Here is a 23,506-nt window from a genome sequence, read left to right on the forward strand (position 1 = left end):
TGACGGCATAAAGAGAAGGTGAGCGTTGAGCCCACAAATCCTAGTCTACTATGTATATCGGTCCGAAAGCTCACTGATTATTTGTTTCTTCACAGTTTTAAATTCCGGTTATAGTGCGCGTGATTTATTCCTATGCAGTAATATTCCTATGCAGGAAAAACCCTGGACTAGTGTCTGTGAATATTAAACGGCAAACAGACGATTTAAATACGAATCCTGCGTGTCTCTGTGTGAATGAATGCCGTAGAAGCGCGGTTTACCACACACACACACACACACACACACTCACTCACTCACTATCTCGCTCACTATCACTATGACAGTCGCGTGTTTGATGACGCACGAACGTCATCCCCAGTGTCCAGGGTTCCTACGGGGTTTGGAAAAGTATGGAAAAAATATTTATGTTTCCAGACTATTGTCCCTATTTCATTTTCTAAATATAAAATTAAGAATTTCTAAATGTATATAATAAATATATACACAATCGTTTTTTTCAATGAATGAAAAACTTGTAGCCTAACAGTAAAGGTCAGACCTGTGAGTTCATTCCTTTCCTCAGTTCAACAGTGGTTAACACAACACTTTGTAGTTTGAGAAAGCAAGTTGGGTTTGAGGATAAAAGAGTCGATGGTGGAGTCCTTAAAGGAATAGTACACCCAAAATGAAAATTTGTCATTTATTCACCCCCATGTCTTTCAAAACCATAAGACTTTATTATATTAACATTTTTAATATTTTAAATCTGAGAGATTTCAGTCCCTTTATTAAAGGACTAGTTCACCCCAGAATGAAAATGTCCTAATCATTTACTCTCCTCAATGCCATCCAAGATATCCAGGCCTTACTTTCTTCAGTGAAAGATAAATTAAGTTTTTGAGTTGGTTGCCATTTTGGATGGCATTGGGGTGAGTAAATTATTAGGACATTTTCATTTTGAGGTGAACTAATCCTTTAAATATCTTCATGTGTCCAAGATTTCCAAGATTAACAAAAGTCTTATTAGTTTAGAATGACATGAGGGTAAGTAAATTATGATAGAAATTAAATTTTTGGGTAAATTAATAACCCTTTAAAAAAAATTGTGACTGATTTAGCATTTTGATCGTTAAGGTCACAAAAGGCACAATTTTAATATAGGATTTCTAAATATTAGATAGCCTACATAGAGGTTTTGACTCAGAGTGTAACAGACTTGTCGGAACCAATAGCATTGTGGGTAAGTGGTTCGCCATGTAGTGCTGTTGTGCTTCGGGAGACCCGGGTTCGAGTCCTGCCTCATGGACTTTTCCCAATCCCGCCCCTCTCTCTCTCCCTCCTTACTTCCTGTCTAGCTACTTTCCTATCCTAATAAAAGGCAAAAACGGCAATACTAAATCTTTAGAATGTAACACTTGTTAGCAGTTGAATTTGAAAACATTTTTATCAGAACAAGTTAAATATGGTCGCAAAAATCTGTAGGAAGTCTGGAAATTCGAGTCTGGAAAAGTATGGAATTTTGAAATGAAAATTGTGTAGGAACCCTGAGTGTCACTTTATGAGCATTTTACCGTTTCATCTGAGAAAAACTACCGTCATAAACGCACAGAAACTCAAAGGTCTTCACAGCAACCCGTCAAAATAAAAGTCCGGTTTATCTTGACAAATGCATCACTGTTGTACAGTAGAATTTAGATACGCCTCAATTAATAATACTAACACTAGTGTTATAATAATAATCAAAACTTTATTTTTTAAGTAATTAATTAAACAAATTCTGTTTAAATTTGAACCGTACAAAGCTTAGGGTGCGTCTCAATCAGGTCCTGGTTCAGTAGTCAGGGCACTGATGAGGGATCAGCCCATTGACTTATGTCCTGACTACTGAACTAGAGCTGATAGAGCATTTTCTTCCTATGCTCCTAAGCTTTGGAATTCTCTCCCGGCTGATATCAGGGAAGCAAATACTTTAGTAACTTTTAAATCTCTTCTTAAAACATTTTATTTTAGGATTGCTTTTATTTGAATATTCATTTAATTTGTTGTACTTAAGGTGTGTTGTTTTCTCTGTTTTATGTAAGCTTGTAAAGTGCTTTGAGAAAGCCACTTTTGAAGGCGCTATATAAAATAAATGTATTATTATTATTATTAGTGAGCTGATTGAGACGCACCCTCAGTTGCGCAGCACTTTGTTTGACAAAATAATTAGGGCTGTCAAAAGATTAGTCGCGATTAATCGCATCCAAAATAAAAGTTTGTGTTTACATAATATATGTGTGTGTACTCTGTTAATTTTTATTTATATATAAATACACACACAAGCATGTATATATTTAAGAAAAAAATATTATTTTTATATATAAAACATTTATATTTATATATATTATAGATTATATAAATGTATATACATGCAAATATTTCTTAAATATATACATGAATGTGTGTGTATTTATATATAAATAATAATTAACAGAGTACACACACATATATTATGTAAACACAAACTTTTATTTTGGATGCGATTAATCGTGATTAATCTTTTGACAGCCCTAAAAAAATTTAATTAAATTAGAGTATAAATTAAATGAATGTCTTGAAAGTCTTCATTTGATTCCCAGAAAATACACAACATTTGTGGGAAATCTTTTCATAGAAATGAAATTAAAAAGAAAAAAAAAATAATATGGTTGTTTTTATGAATTAAATTAAGTAGTTAGTAGCTTTATATTGACTAGTAAATATTACAGTAATCAAACATCACAGACAGGCAGCTCTGGCATAATGTCAATAACACTTCTCTACAGTTTCTTTACAGTTATTGATGTAAACATCCCTAAAGTACCGAAAAAGGTACCGTTGGGTACTGGTACCGAATTTAAAATAAGTTCAAAACACTTGTTTGCGTACAGACATGTTTGACAGATGTTAATGCACAGTCACTGTTTTAGATCGGCTAACTGTAACACTTTATATGATTTCCATCTGAACTGAATACATAATAAATCAGAGCAAAACGCACAGATGTGACGTTCACTGACCCGCTTCACTCAAATGGCAAACTCAAGAAAGTTCAAACTCTAATACTCTGATTACTTTCACTGCCATCCGATATGGCCCAGAATGCACTATAATTGTAATTACATCGTTACTTTTACAAACCTGCAGTCTTAGTTTGTGGTCTCAGGATCAGCTGAGCTTCCTCTGCTTGTTATTGTAGAGTAAAACGACACACAATGAATAGTGTGTCTACATCAGGACAGCGCAATCTATCTCTGCTGTAGTGATGCTGCCTCCAGCCAGTTCAAACTATTAGAAATGATGGTGGCGATGAAGGAATTTGGAGATTTCCTGCTCTTAATGATTCCTGTCTGCTGCTCTGATCTTATTGAATTTAGAGGATATCACAAATGCGGTCAGTTTTTCCACTTCATCATCATTATACTTATTATTATAGTTGCACATTACAATAAATCTAAATAATAAGCTAATGTGATATGGATAATTCTTACATTTGAACATAACGACTGTAGGTCAGAGATAAAATGGCCAATATAATATAATATAATCATATATCACACCACATATTTACAGTCAGTGTTCTTGAACTTTATGCCAAAGACAATATTTTACTCTGATAATAGAACTAAACTTTTGAGCCTGACTAAACACATGAAAATACTAATAACAATGCATATATCCACCTTTTCCGGCAGGCGCTACTGTAAAAAAAAAACGTGGGTGCAACTTTCGTTGAGGCGGCGGAAGAAGTATACCAATGGTGTTTTGTGTGCTAGTTAGTGAAGAGGCTAAGTGTTTTTCGGATCATTGGCAAGGTTTCAAAATGATCATTTTTACTATTTTTTTTTTTTATCAGATAGTGCCACAAGGGTTAAGTGAAGGTTACTGTGAAGCAACATGAATGACACACTAAACATTTCAGTTTAGTACATTTATTAGTTAATTAATAATATCATAATACCATAAACTAGAGGTCGACCGGTAGTGGATTTTACCGATACCGATAACTAGGTTGGACCACACTTGCCGATAACTAACTGATTAATCAACCGATAGTTTTTAAAATGGGGACTGGATAAAAATAAATACATAAATAAACATAACACTCTAAGTAAAACAGTGCTGAACTTTATTACAAGAAATAAATAAAAAAAACAGTACTGAACCATGAAAATTGCTAAATTATATATGTAAATATGGATACATTAAAAAAGTTCTAACAGAACAAATTCTACAGAAAATTAGTTAAACATTAAAAATAATATTATAAATAAATTCGGACTGTCAAAAGATTAATCGCGATTAATCACATCCAAAATAAAAGTTTGTGTTTACATAATATATGTGTGTGTACTCTGTTAATTATTATTTATATATAAATACACACACACTCATGTATATATTTAAGAAATATTTGCATGTATATACATTTATATAATCTATAATAAATATAAATGTTTTATATATAAAAATAATATTTTTTCTTAAATATATACACGAATGTGTGTGTATTTACATAAATAATAATTAACAGAGTACACACACATATATTATGTAAACACAATCTTTTATTTTGGATGCGATTAATCGCGATTAATCTTTTGACAGCCCTAAAATAAATGTTCCTTTAGCTATAATAGAAAAATGTAGGTAAATGTCATAGGTAACAGACTGCAAGTCCCATTTGTCAACAAGGATGTATTAGCTTATTTAGCTAGCTCACATGAACTATGCATTATGCAATATACATTAAATACATAAATTAAAACGGAAAAAAGGGAATTTGGGAAAAAATAAAGCCCCTAAGATAGTGGAGACCGAGTCAAACAGCACTGAGTTTCCTCACAGGTTTAATTGGTCAGATAATCTGACCTGTATGAGTAGTAACTCAGTAGTAGATAGTCCTCATGTCTTTATATCCGCCGGGACTCTGATCTCCGTCTCTTATTAGTAATCACGCCCTGCTTTATACCACAGTCATGTTACAAACACTCACCCAGAACCATGATAAGATCCATCGGTATGAGTCCACGCTCATTCACTGTCATCAAAACACGCCTTTGTTATTGTTCTGAAGATGTTAGCGACCCCTAGCGGCGAAAACATACAGAGTGTAGCTGTCATTTCTTTCATAAAACTCTAATATATAAGTGTGATTGTGTTTGCAGGTCGTATTTGGATATGCTGAAGGTGATCATGTTCAGCTACCTGTTCTGGTTCGTCCTCACCATCATCTTCATCACGGGCACCACGCGCATCAGCATCTTCTGTATGGGGTACCTGGTCGCCTGTTTCTACTTCCTGATCTTTGGGGGCGAGTTGTTACTGAAGCCAATCAAAAGCATCCTTCATTACTGGGACTTCCTCATCGCGTACAACGTGTTTGTGATCACCATGAAGAACATTCTCTCAGTGAGTATGAGCTCAGTGCGGGTTCATTCAAAGCTTTAAAGGGTTAGTTCACCCAAAAATGAAAATTCTGCATTAATGACTGAGCCTCATGTGGTTGGACACCCGTCAGACCTCCGTTCATCTTCAGACACAAATGAAGATATTTTAGTGTAAATCTGATGCTCTGAAAGGTCTCCATTGGCTCAACTTTACACTCTCAAGACCCTTAAAAGACACTAAAGACGTCGTTACAAAGTCCATCTCACTACAGCGGCTCTACAATAACTTTATGAATCGGCGAGAATAGTTTTTGTGCACAAAAAAACCCCTAAATAACGACTTATATAGTGATGACGATTTCAAAACACGACCTCATGAAGCTTCGAAGCGTTATGAATCAGTGAGTCGATTCAGCAGTTTGGAGCGTTATGAATCAGTGAGTCGCTTCAGCAGTTTGGAGCGTTATGAATCAGTGAGTCGATTCAGCAGTTTGGAGCGTTATGAATCAGTGAGTCGCTTCAGCAGTTTGGAGCGTTATGAATCAGTGAGTCGATTCAGCGGTTCGGAGCGTTATGAATCAGTGAGTCGATTCAGCGGTTTGGAGCGTTATGAATCAATGAGTCGATTCAGCGGTTTGGAGCGTTATGAATCAGTGAGTCGATTCAGCGGTTCGGAGTGTTATGAATCAGTGAGTCGATTCAGTGGTTCGAGCGTTATGAATCAGTGAGCCGATTCAGCAGTTTGGATCGTCAAATTTCAGCAGTTTGGCGGTTTGACACGCGATCCGAATCATGATTCATAACGCTTTGAAGCTTCATGATGCAGTGTTGTGAAATCGGTCATCACTTTATAAGTCGTTATTTAGGTTATTTAGGTATTTAGGTTAAAACTATTCTCGTCTCTTCATAAAGTTATTGTAGAATCACTGTAATGAGATGGACTTTGTAACGACGTCTTTAGGCCTTTCAGAGCATCAGCTTTACACTAAAATATCTTCATTTGTGTCTGAAGATGAACGGAGGTCTGACGGGTGTCCAACCACATGAGGCTCAGTCATTAATGACAGAATTTTCATTTTTGGGTGAACTAACCCTTTAAATATGTCCGTGGGCTGACATAAGTGATAACATCTGGGCCGTTCTGCTCAAAAATGCTCTGAATTCAGAGGGTGTGAAGAGACTAATACTTCTTCTCATTAACAGACAACAATGTTCTCTTTCAAAGAGGTTCATCCAGCATTTGCGTGATATTTTGCTGATGTCATTATGGGTTCTGTTCTCTTGGCTCTTTAGGTAGCGGCCTGTGGATATATAAAAGCGCTGGTGGCGAATCACTGCTGGCTGATCCAGTTGTTCAGTCTGGCTTGCACTATAAAAGGATATTCAAAGCGTAAGTTGTGCCTTCATTTCCTCTTCGGTTCAAAGAATCGAAGGCTCACTTTTCAACATTCATTGTCCCACAAATCCCATGTTTTTATGCTGGAAACTATTATGTGGCGTTCAAACCGGACGCGATTCGCGCGAAGGTGGACGCTTGAACATTTTGAGTTTACTCGAAATTTGCGCGAATCGCGTGTGACATTCACTTCACAACAGACGCAAATTCGCCTCATGGGCGGGGCTTCTGCAGCGGCTCGTCTCATTGAGAAATGGCTGACATGGGCTGTGTTTACACGTCTTTTTTTGTTCAAATCTACTGTTAATGTGTGACAAAACGTAGTTTTAAGACTTTTTCAGTCGATAATGTAGCTGTTTAAAGCTCAAATCTGTGGTTTATTTATATAAAGAGTGCCTATTTGAACATTTTATCTTGCGTTTTCGGAGTTGTGAGCTCCAGTGGATCAGCTCAGCTCATTAACCCCAGCGAGATCAGCCTTTCCTCAGCCAGTTCTTCTGCCGCTGGCTCTGATGTCTCTGTGGCGTCTCCAGCTATAATTCGTCTTGTAACGGCCGATCTTTGCTCTCATGGATCTATAATTTGTTCCCTGGCAAATCGTTTAGACTGAAGGCAAAGAGAAGTTTCATTACTTTATATTTTTAGGCTATAACTGTACGTTGCAGTTGTAACGTTAGCCTACTAGCACTGACTTTGAATGTTTGACTGAATTGTTTGCTTTATTTCATGTAGAGCTTATTATACCTTTTACTTATACCTTTGTATTATTGATCATACATAAACTTGCATTTAACAAAAAGTGACTGTGTTGTGTTTCATGTCATTTAATGTTATCACAGTGATAATCATATTGTCTGAACCAGATATTAATATACAGATTTTCTCCTCATTGTTGTCACTACTAGAGCAAGCTCCTGATTGGTTAACGCGGCGCGAAATATCCGCCAAAGTTCAGATTTTTCATCTTGAGCGATTCGCACGTTCAAAACGCTCAATTCGCGTCCTTCGCGCCGCCTCAATCGCACGAATCGCGCCGCCTCATTCACGCGAATCGCGCCACAGAATGCCATTTCGCGTCTCTGCATTGACTTAACATGTAAATCGCGTCCGGTGTGAACCCACCATTAGATGCGTTTTGTGTTCGTGTTCTTAATCTAACCTAAAATTAACCTAGCATGACACAACACACAAATTGTAAAAATGGGGCATTTGGACTCTCGTTATAGTTTTGATTATATTATATATAGTGCTGGGCAAATTAACGCGTTAATGAGGGCGATTAATTTTTTCAGCTTAACGCATTAAAAATATTTAACGCAAATAATGCAGCGTCCGTTTTTATATCCATTTTTACCTTGCGTTACATGATCACGCTCTTAAGGCCTTTGCACACTGAGTCCGAAATTCGCATGCAAAATTTTCGCACGTCAAAAAATACATTCAACCTCACATTATGTCAATCACGCTTGCACACTGCCTCCGAAACTTTCGTCCGTCAAAAAAAATTTCGGAACAGGTTCGGTTTTCTGCGTTTTTCGCATCCGTTTTTCCCATCTACAGTGCTGATGTCCAACCTAAACTTCTGGCAATGCTGGTGAATGAATCGCCAGTGCTCAGATACCCTTATATATTATTGTATCAAAAATACTACTAATATTATTATATCACAGCTATAATTATATAATAATAATAATTAATAATTTGTTACATTTATATAGCGCTTTTCTAGGCACTCAAAGCGCTTTACATATAGAAGTGATATCTCACCAAGTCCCTGTAAACCGTGTGTGTGTGTGTGTGTGTGTGTGCGGAGACAAACTGCCAGTCTTTGTTCAGGATCAATTGATTCACAGAGATTGGTGGTCTTCTTTTTAATATGTGGCTCCAGTATCGCTAGCAAAGCATCAAACTGAGCCACTGACAGTATAAAGTAAACTTTGGATCGGTCTGGATAATCCCGCAGCTCTTGATAAGGAGGTGGAACTCTCCTTCCTCTCTACGCGATCGCAGGAGGGGATGATGGACCCATTATTTCCTCTTTCTTTTTCTCTTTTTTAAGACGAGAGTGGACAAAAAAAAATCATCCTCACTACTTGAAGACGGCATTTTGTATTTTTTTGCGTTTTTTTCCGTAACGCATTCATTAATACGCATCGGACTCAGTGTGCAAGCTCTCTGTGCGTGACAAATTTTTCGGATCACAAATACGAAAAAACGCATGCGAAAATTTCGGACTCAGTGTGCAAAGGCCTTTATACATGAAAATGCTTCCAAGCGCGACAAGACACAAGTGAACGCGCTGTATGTCAATGTCCTGTGTGTGTGTGTGTGTCAGTGTCCTGTCTGTGTGTGTCAGTGTCCTGTGTGTGTGTGTGTCAGTGTCCTGTCTGTGTGTGTCAGTGTCCTGTGTGTGTGTGTGTGTGTCAGTGTCCTGTCTGTGTGTGTCAGTGTCCTGTGTGTGTGTGTGTGTCAGTGTCCTGTCTGTGTGGCTGCGTCTCATGTCAGCTAATCGAGGGACACTCTGACACACACACACACACACACACACACACACACTCGACGCACAGAAAGACTTGCGTCAGTCTCCTGCTCACATCAAGTTCTCTTTTACTCTTGAACAAACAATAATGATATATTGTTTGGTGCGCTCCAGGGTTCGGATGGCAGCGTTCACATATGTTCAAATGAACCGCACTAACCGAGCAATCGCATTAGGGTTCGTTTTAATCCAACCAAACATGACAAGTGTGAACGCACCCTTAAGGCCTGTTCACACCGGGACGATTTTCGCACGCGTTTATCGCCGACGTTTAACGCCTCGGGACTAAACAATGGGCGCCAATATGAGTGTTCACACCGACGCGAAAAAACGCCAGGCGTAAAAGCGTAATTTTTAAAAAAACGCCTCGGGTTTGTTTTTTTATTTTGACGCGGCGCGTAAAAAACTGTCCGACCAATGAGATCGGCGCTTTTTTTCACGTGCCTGGAGCTGCTGAAGTGACAGTAAAACACGACTTGGTGGCGCTCAAGCACAAAATCGGTCTTGCCGAGCACACACCGATACGACGAAGAAGTAGTAAGTAGACAAAGAAGAAGATGAACTGCTAATACTGCCAGTTAGCAAAAAGTGTGTGAATGGTTTTGCCATAGACATAATATATCTGTGGTTTTGGCAAGCACGTAAATACTGTCTCTCCTCTTCTTCTGTGTGACAAGCGAGTGTCAGAGGCTTAAAGTGCCGCAGCACCACCTTGTGTACCGGGAGCGCATCTACTGAATGTGCTCGTTCACTCGGCGCATCGCCAGTGGAAATCGATTGGGTGTGAACACTCAAGACGCGCCGAAAAACGCTGGCGATAAGCGCGTGCGATATTCGTCCCGGTGTGTACAGGCCTTGTTCACACCAAATGCGAATAGAGCGTCTGGCGCGAGCGATTTCAATGTTAAGTCAATGGAAAGGCGCGTTGACGCGCGTCTGGAGGTGCCGCGGCGCGGAAGGCGCGTTTCGCACGGCGCGAAGGACGCAAATCCACCTCATTTGCGCGTCCAGTTCGCGCGAATGACGCAAATTGGACGCGAATTGAGCGTCTTGCGCGATACACGCGTAACACGCGAATGGTGCTTTTGTGCATTCACGCGTTTGAAGCGAATTCGCGTCTGACGCCCGTGTTGAAACATTTGAACTTTGGCTTAATTTGGAATTTGACTTAACGTTCTTCTCAGGCGTCTGCCCCTGGCTCTGATGGCCTGTAGTGGTTCGTCTTGTGTGGATCTAACGGCCGATCTTTGCTCTCATGAATCTATCATTTGTTGTCTGCCAAATCGTTTTGACTGAGGGCAAAGAGAAGTTTCATAACTTTATATTTTAAGGATATTTAAATATACATGCAGTGAAGATAATGTAGGAGTTGCCTGGACCACATTTGTGTGACTATTAATGCTAAATATATATTTTTAATGAAAATGAAAAGAGGCAGAGTGGTGTTTTATGACATATTTCTGCTGGAGTGCCTTGAACGCGCATCAATTTCGCTTCCAGCGTTCGATTTCTACGCGCGGCCAATTCTATGTGGACGCGCGAATGCATTCAAAATTTTTGCGCGTGAAACTAGACCCAGTAGACACGATTTTGACGCTCTATTCGCGTTTGGTGTGAACGACCCTTAGAAAGGCGGGGTTTAGAGAGACTGAATCCTTGATTGAACCGTTTCAATCAGAGAAGAGCTGATGCTGACGTGTGTTATGAGAAAATTAAAGTGTTTTTGACCTTGGATGCATGTAAACTATTGTAGAAAACAAAACAAAATTAGGAACTTTTAAAATGGCGCAGTATGGGCACTTTAACTTGATGCTTTTACAATATGCAATTAATTGTAGTAATAAATACTAAGGGCTAAGCTTTTTGAAAATGTTATTTTTTTAGTGCCAACGTGATTTTTTTTGTTTTGTTTGTTTGATCAAAAATTGCATATCCAGACCTGCCAACATGTACGCATTTTTCGTACTCGGCACGCATTTTGACCCTTTGGTACGCTTGTACGATTCGCTGCTCTCCATGTACGCATTTTGTTGCATCTTGCATTTCGCCGGTTTCAGTGCAATTTATGACGTTGATTCTGCTGCTGAGCCACAGCGTATAAGTGGAGTGAAAAGCTTTCGGATAACTTGACGAAAAATTATATTTTAATTAAATTCGGGCGGGTGGCGGTTGAACCAGTCAAATGAAAAAAATATATACATTGTTAAATATTGTTACAGTGCACTAAGCAAACCTCCAAGCTATGAGCCCAGCTGTCAGTATGGAGGCCTACGTCTCGTAGATGAGACTGCCTGGGTTATTTTGCTTTGATATTAGTTATATTTTATAACAGCCAGTCATTGTAGCCTACCACTCAGGGAATATGCATTTAAAAAATAGACAGATTATGGAGTGATTTAAAAATGGGATCGGGCAATGGCAGCGCGAGATGTTCAGAAGAACGCAAGAGCTAAACTTCTACAAACTCAATAACATCCACAGCAAAAAAAAATAAGTTAAGAAAAATAGTCGAAAAACTTTGCCCATCGCTTATTAGCAGATGTGCAAGGCAAGCGGGCAAGTTTTGGGGTTGTTTTGGATCATTAAAATGTGAATTTCAGTGAATGAATAGAGTTGGCGTTTCTTTAATATCAAAGCTCCATATTTTGTTTCTTGTATGATTATGTTAGGCCTGCTGGTATAAAATTATTTAATGTAACTGTTGTGTTGCGTCGCGTCTCGCCACATCCAATGTAGAAAGCATTGCTTTCGTTTGAAAGTGATTGACTCCAGGTGTAAACAAAAAGTTACCTGATTGTGACAGATGGCCGAATTGACATGACACATTATAATGGTGCGTTCACACCGGACGCGATTCGCGCGAGTGATTTACATGTTAAGTCAATGCAGAGACGCGAAATGGCATTCTGCAGCGCGAAGGACGCGAATTGAGCGTTTTGATCGCGCAAATCGCTCAAGTTGAGAAATCTGAACTTTGGCGGATATTTCGCGCCGCGATAACCAATCAGGAGCTTGCTCTAGTAGTGACAACAATGAGGAGAAAATCTGTATATTAATATCTGGTTCAGACAATATGATAATCACTGTGATAACATTAAATGACATGAAACACAACCCAGTCTCTTTTTGTTAAATGCAAGTTTATGTATGATCAATAATACAAAGGTATAAGTAAAAGGTATAATAAGCTCTACATGAAATAAAGCAAACAATTCAGTCAAACATTCAAAGTCAGTGCTAGTCGGCTAACGTTACAACTGCAACGTACAGTTATAGCCTAAAAAAATAAAGTAATGAAACTTCTCTTTGCCTTCAGTCTAAACGATTTGCCAGGGAACAAATTATAGATCCATGAGACCAAAGATCGGCCGTTACAAGACGAATTATAGCTGGAGACGCCACAGAGACATCAGAGCCAGCGGCAGAAGGACTGGCTGAGGAAAGGCTGATCTCGCTGGGGTTAATGAGCTGAGCTGATCCACTGGAGCTCTCACACACACACACACACACACACACACACACACACACACACACACACACACACACACACACACCACAGAGACATCAGAGCCAGCGGCAGAAGAACTGGCTGAGGAAAGGCTGATCTCGCTGGGGTTAATGAGCGCCGCTGATCCACTGGAGCTTACAACTCCGAAAACGCAAGATAAAATGTTCAAATAGGCGCTCTTTATATAAATAAACCACAGATTTGAGCTTTAAACAACTACATTATCGACTGAAAAAGTCTTAAAACTACGTTATGCCACACATATACAGTAGATTTTAACAAAAAAAAGACCATGTCAGCCATTTCTCAACGAGACGAGCCGCAGGCGGAAGCCCCGCCCATGAGGCGAATTCGCATCTGTTCTGCAGTGAATGTCACACGCGATTCGCGCGAGTGAACTCAAAATGTTCGCGCGTCGCACCTTCGCGCGAAGCTTGAAGCACTCAGATCAAGGAAACCATATATTTTATTTATAAAACAGTCATAAAGGTTCATTATTAGCTCATTTTAATGAGTTTTAATTGGAGAACTTGACGGTGTTCTGATGATTGTAATGTGTCCGCAGCGGAGCAGCACGCAAAACAACAGTGTGAGTTGCCGAGTGATGAGGCCGGGATCATCTGGGACAGCATCTGCTTCGCTTTCCTGCTTCTGCAGAGGAGAGTTTTCATGAGCTACTACTTCCTTCACGTCGTGGCGGACATCCGTTCTTCTCAGGTCCTTGCCTCCAGGTACACACACATCACACATCCTCCGCATTACTGCCGTTTGCTTTCCATCCGTCCTGTGTGTGAGTGTAATCACAGCAGTCTGGGGGTTAAAGGACAACTCCGCTGAAAACTGGGGGTAATTAACACATGGTTATCGAGTAGATCGTTCTCTGGGATGCGTTTTCATGACAATCGAATGTAAAGAGTTTTATCTCTAAGAACAGATTAGCTTATAACGCTAGTATATGGGGCATAGAATAAGTCAAATTAAATCGCTAGTTAATACCACTAACAAGGCTCAAAATAGCCTCACACTAACATGGTAGCATAATGAGGGTCCCTACATGCAAACCGAAGCATTGAGAACTTTGTAAGTGTACAATCAGTTTAATAAGAAGATACTTTATAAAGACAGAACATTACGCTATACAGACAGGAGCCATCTTGGAAAACAGTCTCGACAAGTCGAGCCATGGTCAGGGTTTCCGCGGGGTCTTAAAAAGTCTAGAATTTCAAAATCTAAATTTTAGGCCTTAAAAAGTCTTAAATTCGCAGAAGTATTGAGTTCTAGGTCTTAAATAATTTTAAACAGGTTTTATTTTTCCTACCTCCATGTAAACGCTACTAATGCTCATTGAAATGCTTTTTTTTTATTCTGGGTGTTGTAGTTCTTTCTTTCGCTAGTCCAAATATAATTTGCTGTATAACGACTACAAATGAGACCAACATGCATCTTATATTGCAGCCAATCAGCTTTCGTGTTATTGGCGGGAGTCTCTTTCGGATTGTACCGCAGACACATAAAACTGATTTTATTCTTCAGATAATAGTCGTCCAGTTTTCGCATCTCCGCGATTACGAAATACAACGAAAAATCAACAATGCATTTTTTGAGATCCTGCATAATTCGTAATTTCACCGCAAAATAATGGCAAGATACCAAAATAAACAAGATTTATGCATTTTGTTTATTCTATTGTCATGTGTGACTATTGTTAATCTAACATAATACATAATACAGTAACTTTGGTATCCTAATTATGAAAATTTCTGGAAATTACCACCACAAATTCAGTCATTTTGATCTCAAAAATCCCCCCAAAAACATCCTGGTGGGATTGAGCTATGGGGAAGTGCAAGTTTATCGATACAAGTTTATCGATTTGTTCAATTTGAATAAATAAATGTACTTTGCAAGTAATTTTGTGACTGCATTTCCTTTATAGGTCTTAAATTTCATTCATAATGGTCTTAAAGAGTCTTAAATTTGACTTGGTGAAACCTGCAGAAACCCTGCACGGTTGAATAATCCGCCATCTCTTTAGTGTGTGTCCTTTGGAAGCACTAGTCACAGTTGCGTTCAGTTATTTTTATTTATTTTATTTTCTCTGTTGCGTTCAGTGCTTTCTTCCGGAAACAACGGACCATATGAGATTCCAAGTCACAGTTCATCACTTCGCACAGCGTTCGTGGAGACTGTTTTCCAAGATGGCTCCTGTCTGTACACGTGAAATGTACTGTCTTTATAAAGTATCTTCTTATTAAACTGTTTGTACACTTTCAAAGTTCTCAATGCTTCGGTTTGCATGTAGGGACCCTCATTATGCTCCCTTTATAGTGTGAGGCAATTTTGAGCCTTGTTAGTGGTATTAACTAGCGATTTAATTTGACTTATTCTATGCCCCACATACTAGCGTTATAAGCGAATCTGTTCTTAGAGATAAAACTCTTTACATTCGATTGTCATGAAAGCGCATCCCAGAGAACGATCTACTCGATAACCATGTGTTAATTACCCCCATTTTTCACCAGAGTTGTCCTTTAACTTCACGTCTAGGACATATCAAGACCAAGACGAGGCATAAATATGTATATAAAAGCACTCCAGTTCGCACATTTTGTCTCCATATTTCAGTAATAATGTTTATTATGCGCACGTCATGTTTTGTATGTTTGTTCATTGTTTCTCATCCGTCAGAGGAGCGGAGTTGTTTCAGGCGACCATCGTGAAGGCGGTTAAAGCCAGAATAGAAGAAGAGAAGAAGTCCATGGATCTGCTGAAGAGACAGTGAGTTCATGAAAGGCTCAGTGTGGGACTCACAATGTCTCATTGTTTCGCTGACAGCCGCTGCATTCATTTTCATACAGTCGAGGAAATCATGTGCTTATGGATGCATGGACACAAATAAATGAGGATTATGTTCTTAAAGAGGACCTATTATTATTATTTGAGAGCAGTGGCGTCAGCACATGATCTGGGGCACGCCACAATATTCCTCATTTAAATAATTAATATGCAGAATAAAGGGGCGGGCCTGGTTTAGTTAGTTAGTTAGTTAGTAGTGTGTTGAAACCATTGACTGTAAAAAAAACATGGCCATAGTGTCTGTGACTTCACCCATAGGATTCTGAAGAGCAGTTTTGAAGCGTAAAGTAAGGTCAAGCTGGCCGTCGCCATTTCGGCACTCTGTTAATTATTATTCATATATAAATACACACACAAGCATGTATATATTTAAGAAAAAAATATTATTTTTATATATAAAACATTTATATTTATATATATTATAGATTATATAAATGTATATACAGTATATACATGCAAATATTTCTTAAATATATACATGAATGTATGTGTATTTATATATAAATAATAATTAACAGAGTACACACACATATATTATGTAAACAAACTTTTATTTTTGATGCGATTAATCGTGATTAATCTTTTGACAGCCCTAATATATATATATATACAACATGTTTTGCTTCTTGGAAACATGACAGATTTGAACTCTATCTCATAACATTATTTAATGCAGTTGTAATTTTTCAGTGTAAATGATTTCATTTGATTGGTAACAGCCTATAGTGTCTTATTCTAATTTAATTTATAGATCAAATTTAAGAATATAAAATGAAAGCTGAAGCATAGCCTATATTTAATAAGATTATGGAAAAATGCCCTTTATAAAAAGGTACAAATATGACAAATATGCATATTTAAATATGTCAAAGCTGATTGAACACTGGTGAGAATATTGCTTCAGAATAGATTATATTTACAAAAAAAAATCCGGACAAGCAAATGTTTTACTCGGACAAGTGAATGACAGATTTACTTAAGCGTGTGAACCGACTTAAAGGGTTAGTTCACCCAAAAATGAAAATTCTGCATTAATTACTGAGCCTCATGTGGTTGGACACCCGTCAGACCTCCGTTCATCTTCAGACACAAATGAAGATATTTTAGTGTAAATCTGATGCTCTGAAAGGCCTCCATTGGCTCAATGCACTTTACACTCTCAAGACCCTTAAAAGACACTAAAGACTAAAGTTACAAAGTCCATCTCACTACAGCAGCTCTACAATAACTTTATGAAGACGAGAATAGTTTTTGTGCGCAAAAAAACCCTAAATAACGACTTATATAGTGATGACGATTTCAAAACACGGCCTCATGAAGCTTCGAAGCGTTATGAATCAATGAGTCGATTCAGCAGTTTGAATCGGCAAATTTCAGCAGTTTGGCGGTTTGACACGCGATCCGAATCATGATTCGACTCACTGATTCATAACGCTTCGAAGCTTCATGAGGCCGTGTTTTGAAATCGTCATCACTATATAAGTCGTTATTTAGGGTTTTTTTGCGCACAAAAACTATTCTCGTCTTCATAAAGTTATTGTAGAGCCGCTGTAGTGAGATGGACTTTGTAACAACGTCTTTAGTGTCTTTTAAGGGTCTTGAGAGTGTAAAGTGCATTGAGCCAATGGAGGCCTTTCAGAGCATCAGATTTACACTAAAATATCTTCATTTGTGTCTGAAGATGAACGGAGGTCTGACGGGTGTCCAACGACATGAGGGTCAGTCATTAATGACAGAATTTTCATTTTTGGGTGAACTAACCCTTTAATGTCGAGCCCTGAACTGGATTTAAATGAAATCACAGAGAGATTCGCAGCTCGTACCGGAGACCTCTGCGCCGAACTCGAACACTTCTCATTGGCTGTTTAGTGGTCATGTGATCGAGACACTCAGCAGGTAAACACATTTGTTCAGAGTCATAGCTCGTGAGTTGCGCAGAGCACAAGCAGCGCTGTTTCGTTCCGCTTTTGGCGCTGTTTCCCTGGCCTGAAGTCTAGCACTGCCACCTTGAGTTGACATCGTGAAACTGCATGATTTGTAAATGATCCGTGGCGGGCCACATATAATATATTTTATTTATAATATATTCAAGCTGTTTGAAATTCATCCCCGGGCCGCACTTTGGACACCCCTGCTTTATATAATGTAAAAGAATGAGTTATAAGAACATTCGTCATGAAGGGCAAAATTAGCCGTATAGACCAAAACCACAATTTGTACCAGACTGTAAACGTGTTCTTCTGCTGTAAAGTTCTGGAGTCTGTCTCTAGTGGCCAGTCCATGAACTGCAGTTTAACTCACTTCCGTATCGGCTTCAAGAGAAACTGCGCTATGTCGCTTAGTCGAAACTGCTGGTTATGGTGAGGGGCGGGATATTTCCCAAACACCAATCGCAACACCCTGCTCCAGCCGACCAATCAGAGCACAGTGTGCTTTTCAGAAGGCGGGGCTTCATAGAGACAGGAAGTAAACAGAGCGTTACTGACAGACTGGGAAAAGAGGAGCCGCAACAATGGAGAATATGAGGAAATAATCAACATCCAAACTGTTTTCTTTGCTTGTCCTGACATGAAGACACACTCAAACTGCCTCTTCATCTTCGATTATGATACTATTGTGTTCAAGGAAAAAAGCTAAATTAGGTCAACTCAAGCAAACATCGTCAATTTTCCTCTGTCTGTTTCTCTCAGGATGGACCGCATCAAAAGCCGCCAGCAGAAGTTTAAGAGAGGGAAAGAGAGGATGTTGTCTTTGGCTCAGGAAAGTGGGGACAGTCACTCGGTAGTGAAGGAGGAAGAGGATGAAGATGAAGGTATATTTTATATAACTGTTTATTATTACTGATGAATTACCACCAAACACGCATTACATTGATCAAACGTGACATTTATAATGTTACAAAAGATTATATTTAATATAAATGCTGCTCTTTTGCACTTTACATCCATCAAATTATCCTGAAAAACAAAATTTATCAGCTTCCACAGAAATATGAACTGTTTTCAACACTGATAATAATCATAAATGTGTGTTGAGCATCAGATCCTCATATGAGAATGATTAGTGAAGGGTCATGTGACACTGAAGACTGGAGGAATGATGATGATAATAGGGCTGTGCGATATTGAAGTAAAATGCGATATCCTTGTTAAATAATGCGATATTGCTTAAAGTGTGTAAAATCTATTTCTTTCCCCAACTGATATCTTTCACTTAAAGCATAACCGACTGTGTTTACATTAATACTCATCAAGACAGCCATTTTGACATAACTGTGTGTGTGTCAGACAGCACGAGACTGTTTTTCGCAAGTTATTGTGTTTAATAACTCTTTTTAACGTCAAGCAAGTCACATAAGTAACAGTCGTGTGATCAGTCAATTCTCTGCTATATGCGTCAACCTAAAAATGTACAATTTTCGCAATGTTGAAGTAGCCTATTAAAATCATTCAGATATTGCCTACCCTTGCGATATGTACATTTGCGATATTTCAATACTTTCGTTATATTGCACAGCACTAGATGATAAATTCAGCTTTGATCACAGGAATAAATTACACTTTACTATACATTCTAGGGCTGTCAAAAGATTAATCGCGATTAATCGCATCCAAAATAAAAGATTGTGTTTACATAATATATGTGTGTGTACTCTGTTAATTATTATTTATATATAAATACACACACATTCATGTATATATTTAAGAAATATTTGCATGTATATACTTTATATACATTTATATAATCTATAATTTATATAAATGTAAATGTTTTATATATAAAAATAATATTTTTTGAGCTTGTGTGTGTATTTATATATAAATAATAATTAACAGAGTACACACACATATATTATGTAAACACAAACTTTTATTTTGGATGCGATTAATCGTGATTAATCTTTTGAAAGCCCTAATATATTCACATATAGAACAGCTGATCTACACTGGAGGAATATTTCACTGTTTTACTGGAGTTATGATCAGATAAACGCAGCTTTAATGAGACCCTTTCAGAAACATTAAAATGGCCGTGTATGTTTTTCATTATTATTATATGCTAAATACTTTTTTAAGTATACTATAAACATAATTAAATTAATTAAATAATACATGTATAATTCAAAATAAGTATAATTAATTGTAATATTAGTAGTTCATTGGCAAGTTTCCTGAGAATAATCAAAATATATTAATTACTTGAATACATTTAATTCACATAAACTAAAAATAAAAGTATGTCTTGTCCTACACACACGTTTGAGTGTATCTTTGTCAAAACACACGATTTTAGCCCAACATCAGTGTCAGACTGAAGATTTGTGAATTCCACAAGTGCCTGCGCTCAAAAGCGGCGTTAAATGCATTGCAATCAAATCTAAAACACATGAAACGCGCATACCAGACCTCAGAGTAAACGTGCGCTCTTTGAAATGGTTTTAGTGTGTGTGTGTGTGTGTGTGTGTGTGTGTGTGTGTGTGTGTGTGTGTGTGTGTGTGTGTGTTTGTGTGTGTGTGTGTGTGTGTGTGTGTGTTCATGGCACAATGTTTCTGCATTACAGGAGACGCCAGCAAAGAGAAGAAGAAAGGCAAGAGGAAGCAATGGTGGAAGCCGTGGGTCGATCATGCATCCAGTTAGTGTCTCTTCTTCTTTGCATGTTCATCGTTTTAAATAAAAATTATTCCACCAGATCCCAAAGCTGATCTGATATCATTCGGATGAATATTGCAGTTCAGATTCACATAGGAAAGGGATCTCTTTGATGTCTCAACTGTTTCTTCTAGAAGGCGGTGAGCTTAAATGAAGAGTTTGTTTCTCAGATGTGTCTCCAGAGTAAAATACATCCCAGAGTATCCCAGAGATCTCAACAATATCTCAGATTGAGCTTAGAGTTCCCAAAATACCAGCGTATGCAATCAAAAATCACGAAAGCCATTGGATCCCATAAGGGAAAAAGTTAGGCGGAAAATAATTTGCCACAAAAAGAATAAACGTTTTAATTTTTCACGTGCTATGATGTGGGCGGTGTTAAATGTAATTTTTAGCTCATTCCATTCTTTCTCATGAAGACAACAGTTTAAGTAAAAATATAAGGATTATATAGTGCATATTAGGGATGCAAAAATACAGTTAGCCACGGTTCAATACATACCTCGGTTTTTTAACCACGGTTTTCGGGTTTGAGTGAGTAAATGCAGAATAGACCCTTAGACTGTGATGACGCGTTTTAATCAATATCGTAAATCCTGCAACGTTTTTTGTATTTTCATTTAAAAAAAAAAAAAAGTACATTTATAACACTAATACTTTGTATTTTATTACTTTTGCATCAAATTACAATAAAAAAGTTACCGCTGCTGTGAGGGTGTTTAGTAATAGTGTCTATGGGAGTGATGGTAAAAATGAGCATATTTCTCTCTTTTCACTGCCGTTATCAATCTCACTATATTTGTTCCCTCTTTTTGAAAGTTGTGAAATCACTATTGTGGCGTTTTTCTTTTGCTATGTGAGCAAATGGGCACACAAAAACAAATATTTAATGTATTCTCTCATTCACAGCTATAATATTTAACCCAACTATGACGACTTCCGCTCTGAGGAACCCGGAAATGTAAATGAGCTACACATTTACAGTTTGAGAGTGGCCATTTTGAGACGTTTTCTTGCGATTAAAACTGTGATTGCGTTGATCATCTGAAGCGGGCTCTGCCGGAAACAGCACTCTTCAAAGGGAAAGGGCAAACATTATTTAAATCACCAGTTCACATTTAGTTTTAGTAGTATGATTATTCAAAGCATTTTAGATGGTTTATTCTATATGTATAGTGCATTAATAGCGGACATGGGGAGAGAATGCTATCTGCATTGAAAGCGCAAGTAATACGCAAGGGGAAAAAAATGGGAGTTTCAGTGACATTATTACATTAAACGACTATATATAATGTTGAATATAATGTATAATAATGCAATGGGGGAATATTTGTGGGTCCTGATAATAATAATATTATTTTAATAATAAAAAAAGTCTTTATTTTGGCTTAAAATATCGCGATACATATCGTATCCTGAGTTACGTATCGCGATTTATATCGAATCGTGACATGAGTGTATCGTTACACCCCTACTATACACTCCCCTAAAGGATTATTAGGAACACCTGTTCAATTTCTCATTAATGCAATTATCTAATCAACCAATCACATGGCAGTTGCTTCAATGCATTTAGGGGTGTGGTCCTGGTCAAGACAATCTCCTGAACTCCAAACTGAATGTCAGAATGGGAAAGAAAGGTGATTTAAGACATTTTGAGCGTGGCATGGTTGCTGGTGCCAGACGGGCCGGTCTGAGTATTTCACAATCTGCTCAGTTACTGGGATTTTCACACACAACCATTTCTAGGGTTTACAAAGAATGGAGTGAAAAGGGAAAAACATCCAGTATGCGGCAGTCCTGTGGGAGAAAATGCCTTGTTGATGCTAGAGGTCAGAGGAGAATGGGCCGACTGATTCAAGCTGATAGAAGAGCAACTTTGACTGAAATAACCACTCGTTACAACCGAGGTCTGCAGCAAAGCATTTGTGAAGCCACAACACACACAACCTTGAGGCGGATGGGCTCCAACAGCAGAAGACCCCACCGGGTACCACTCATCTCCACTACAAATAGGAAAAAGAGGCGACAATTAGCACCAGCTCACCAAAATTGGACAGTTGAAGACTGGAAAACTGTTGTCTGGTCTGATGAGTCTGGATTTCTGTTGAGACATTCAGATGGTAGAGTCAGAATTTGGCGTAAACAGAATGAGAACATGGATCCATCATGCCTTGTTACCACTGTGCAGGCTGGTGGTGGTGGTGTAATGGTGTGGGGGATGTTTTCTTGGCACACTTTAGGCCCCTTAGTGCCAATTGGGCATGGTTTAAATGCCACGGCCTACCTGAGCATTGTTTCTGACCATGTCCATCCCTTTATGAGCACCATGTCCCCATCCTCTGATGGCTACTTCCAGCAGGATAATGCACCGTCTCAAAGCTCCAATCATTTCAAACTGGTTTCTTGAACATGACAATGAGTTCACTGGACTAAAATGGCCCCCACAGTCACCAGATCTCAACCCAATAGAGCATCTTTGGGATGTGGTGGAACAGGAGCTTCGTGCCCTGGATGTGCATCTCACAAATCTCCATCAACTGCAAGATGCTCTCCTATCAATATGGGCCAACATTTCTAAAGAATGCTTTCAGCACCTTGTTGAATCAATGCCACGTAGAATTAAGGCAGTTCTGAAGGCGAAAGGGGGTCAAACACAGTATTAGTGTGTGTTCCTAATAATCCTTTAGGTGAGTGTATGTGTATATAGCATGTGTTTTGATGAGAAAATGACACCTGTGGCCATTAATTCGTTGGGTCGTTAATCAGTCACAGATACTATACGGACAATCTGACCCAATATGGTTCAGTTTTTCTATAGATCTTACTCTGTCGAGCGGCAAAAGTGATTCTACACAGGCTAAGCTGGTTTAACCCCATGTGTTTACATTGTGGGGGAATGGACTCCGCCCCCATGCCACGCCCCCAGCTGTGGGGGAATGGACTCCGCCCCCATGCCACGCCCCCAGCTGTGGGGGAATGGACTCCGCCCCCATGCCACGCCCCCAGCTGTGGGGGAATTGACTCCGCCCCCATGCCACACCCCCAGCTGTGGGGGAATTGACTCCGCCCCCATGCCACGCCCCCAGCTATGACACAACGCCTACCGTCAACTGTTCTGCTTATTTAAATGAGCTGTTAGCTAATGATCATAACCCTGCTTCAGAGGAA

At 38.6% G+C, this 23,506-nt stretch overlaps 1 protein-coding gene across 1 annotated transcript in view; it reads left to right on the forward strand.

The window, feature by feature from the left end:
* LOC307119565 (piezo-type mechanosensitive ion channel component 2-like) overlaps nt 1-23,506 on the forward strand; it is a gene marked incomplete at its 5' end in the record, with an annotated part of 129,959 nt that overhangs the window by 19,498 nt on the left and 86,955 nt on the right. The window contains 6 exons of the mRNA XM_079805907.1: nt 5,166-5,409; nt 6,681-6,777; nt 13,396-13,561; nt 15,519-15,608; nt 18,377-18,498; nt 20,247-20,318. Of these exons, the coding sequence (XP_079662033.1) occupies nt 5,166-5,409; nt 6,681-6,777; nt 13,396-13,561; nt 15,519-15,608; nt 18,377-18,498; nt 20,247-20,318 (791 nt within the window). The remainder of the gene's footprint in view (nt 1-5,165; nt 5,410-6,680; nt 6,778-13,395; nt 13,562-15,518; nt 15,609-18,376; nt 18,499-20,246; nt 20,319-23,506) is intronic.

This window comes from Gobio gobio (assembly GCF_949357685.1).
Source record: "Gobio gobio genome assembly, chromosome: 23".
NCBI classification, from domain to species: Eukaryota; Metazoa; Chordata; class Actinopteri; order Cypriniformes; family Gobionidae; genus Gobio; species Gobio gobio.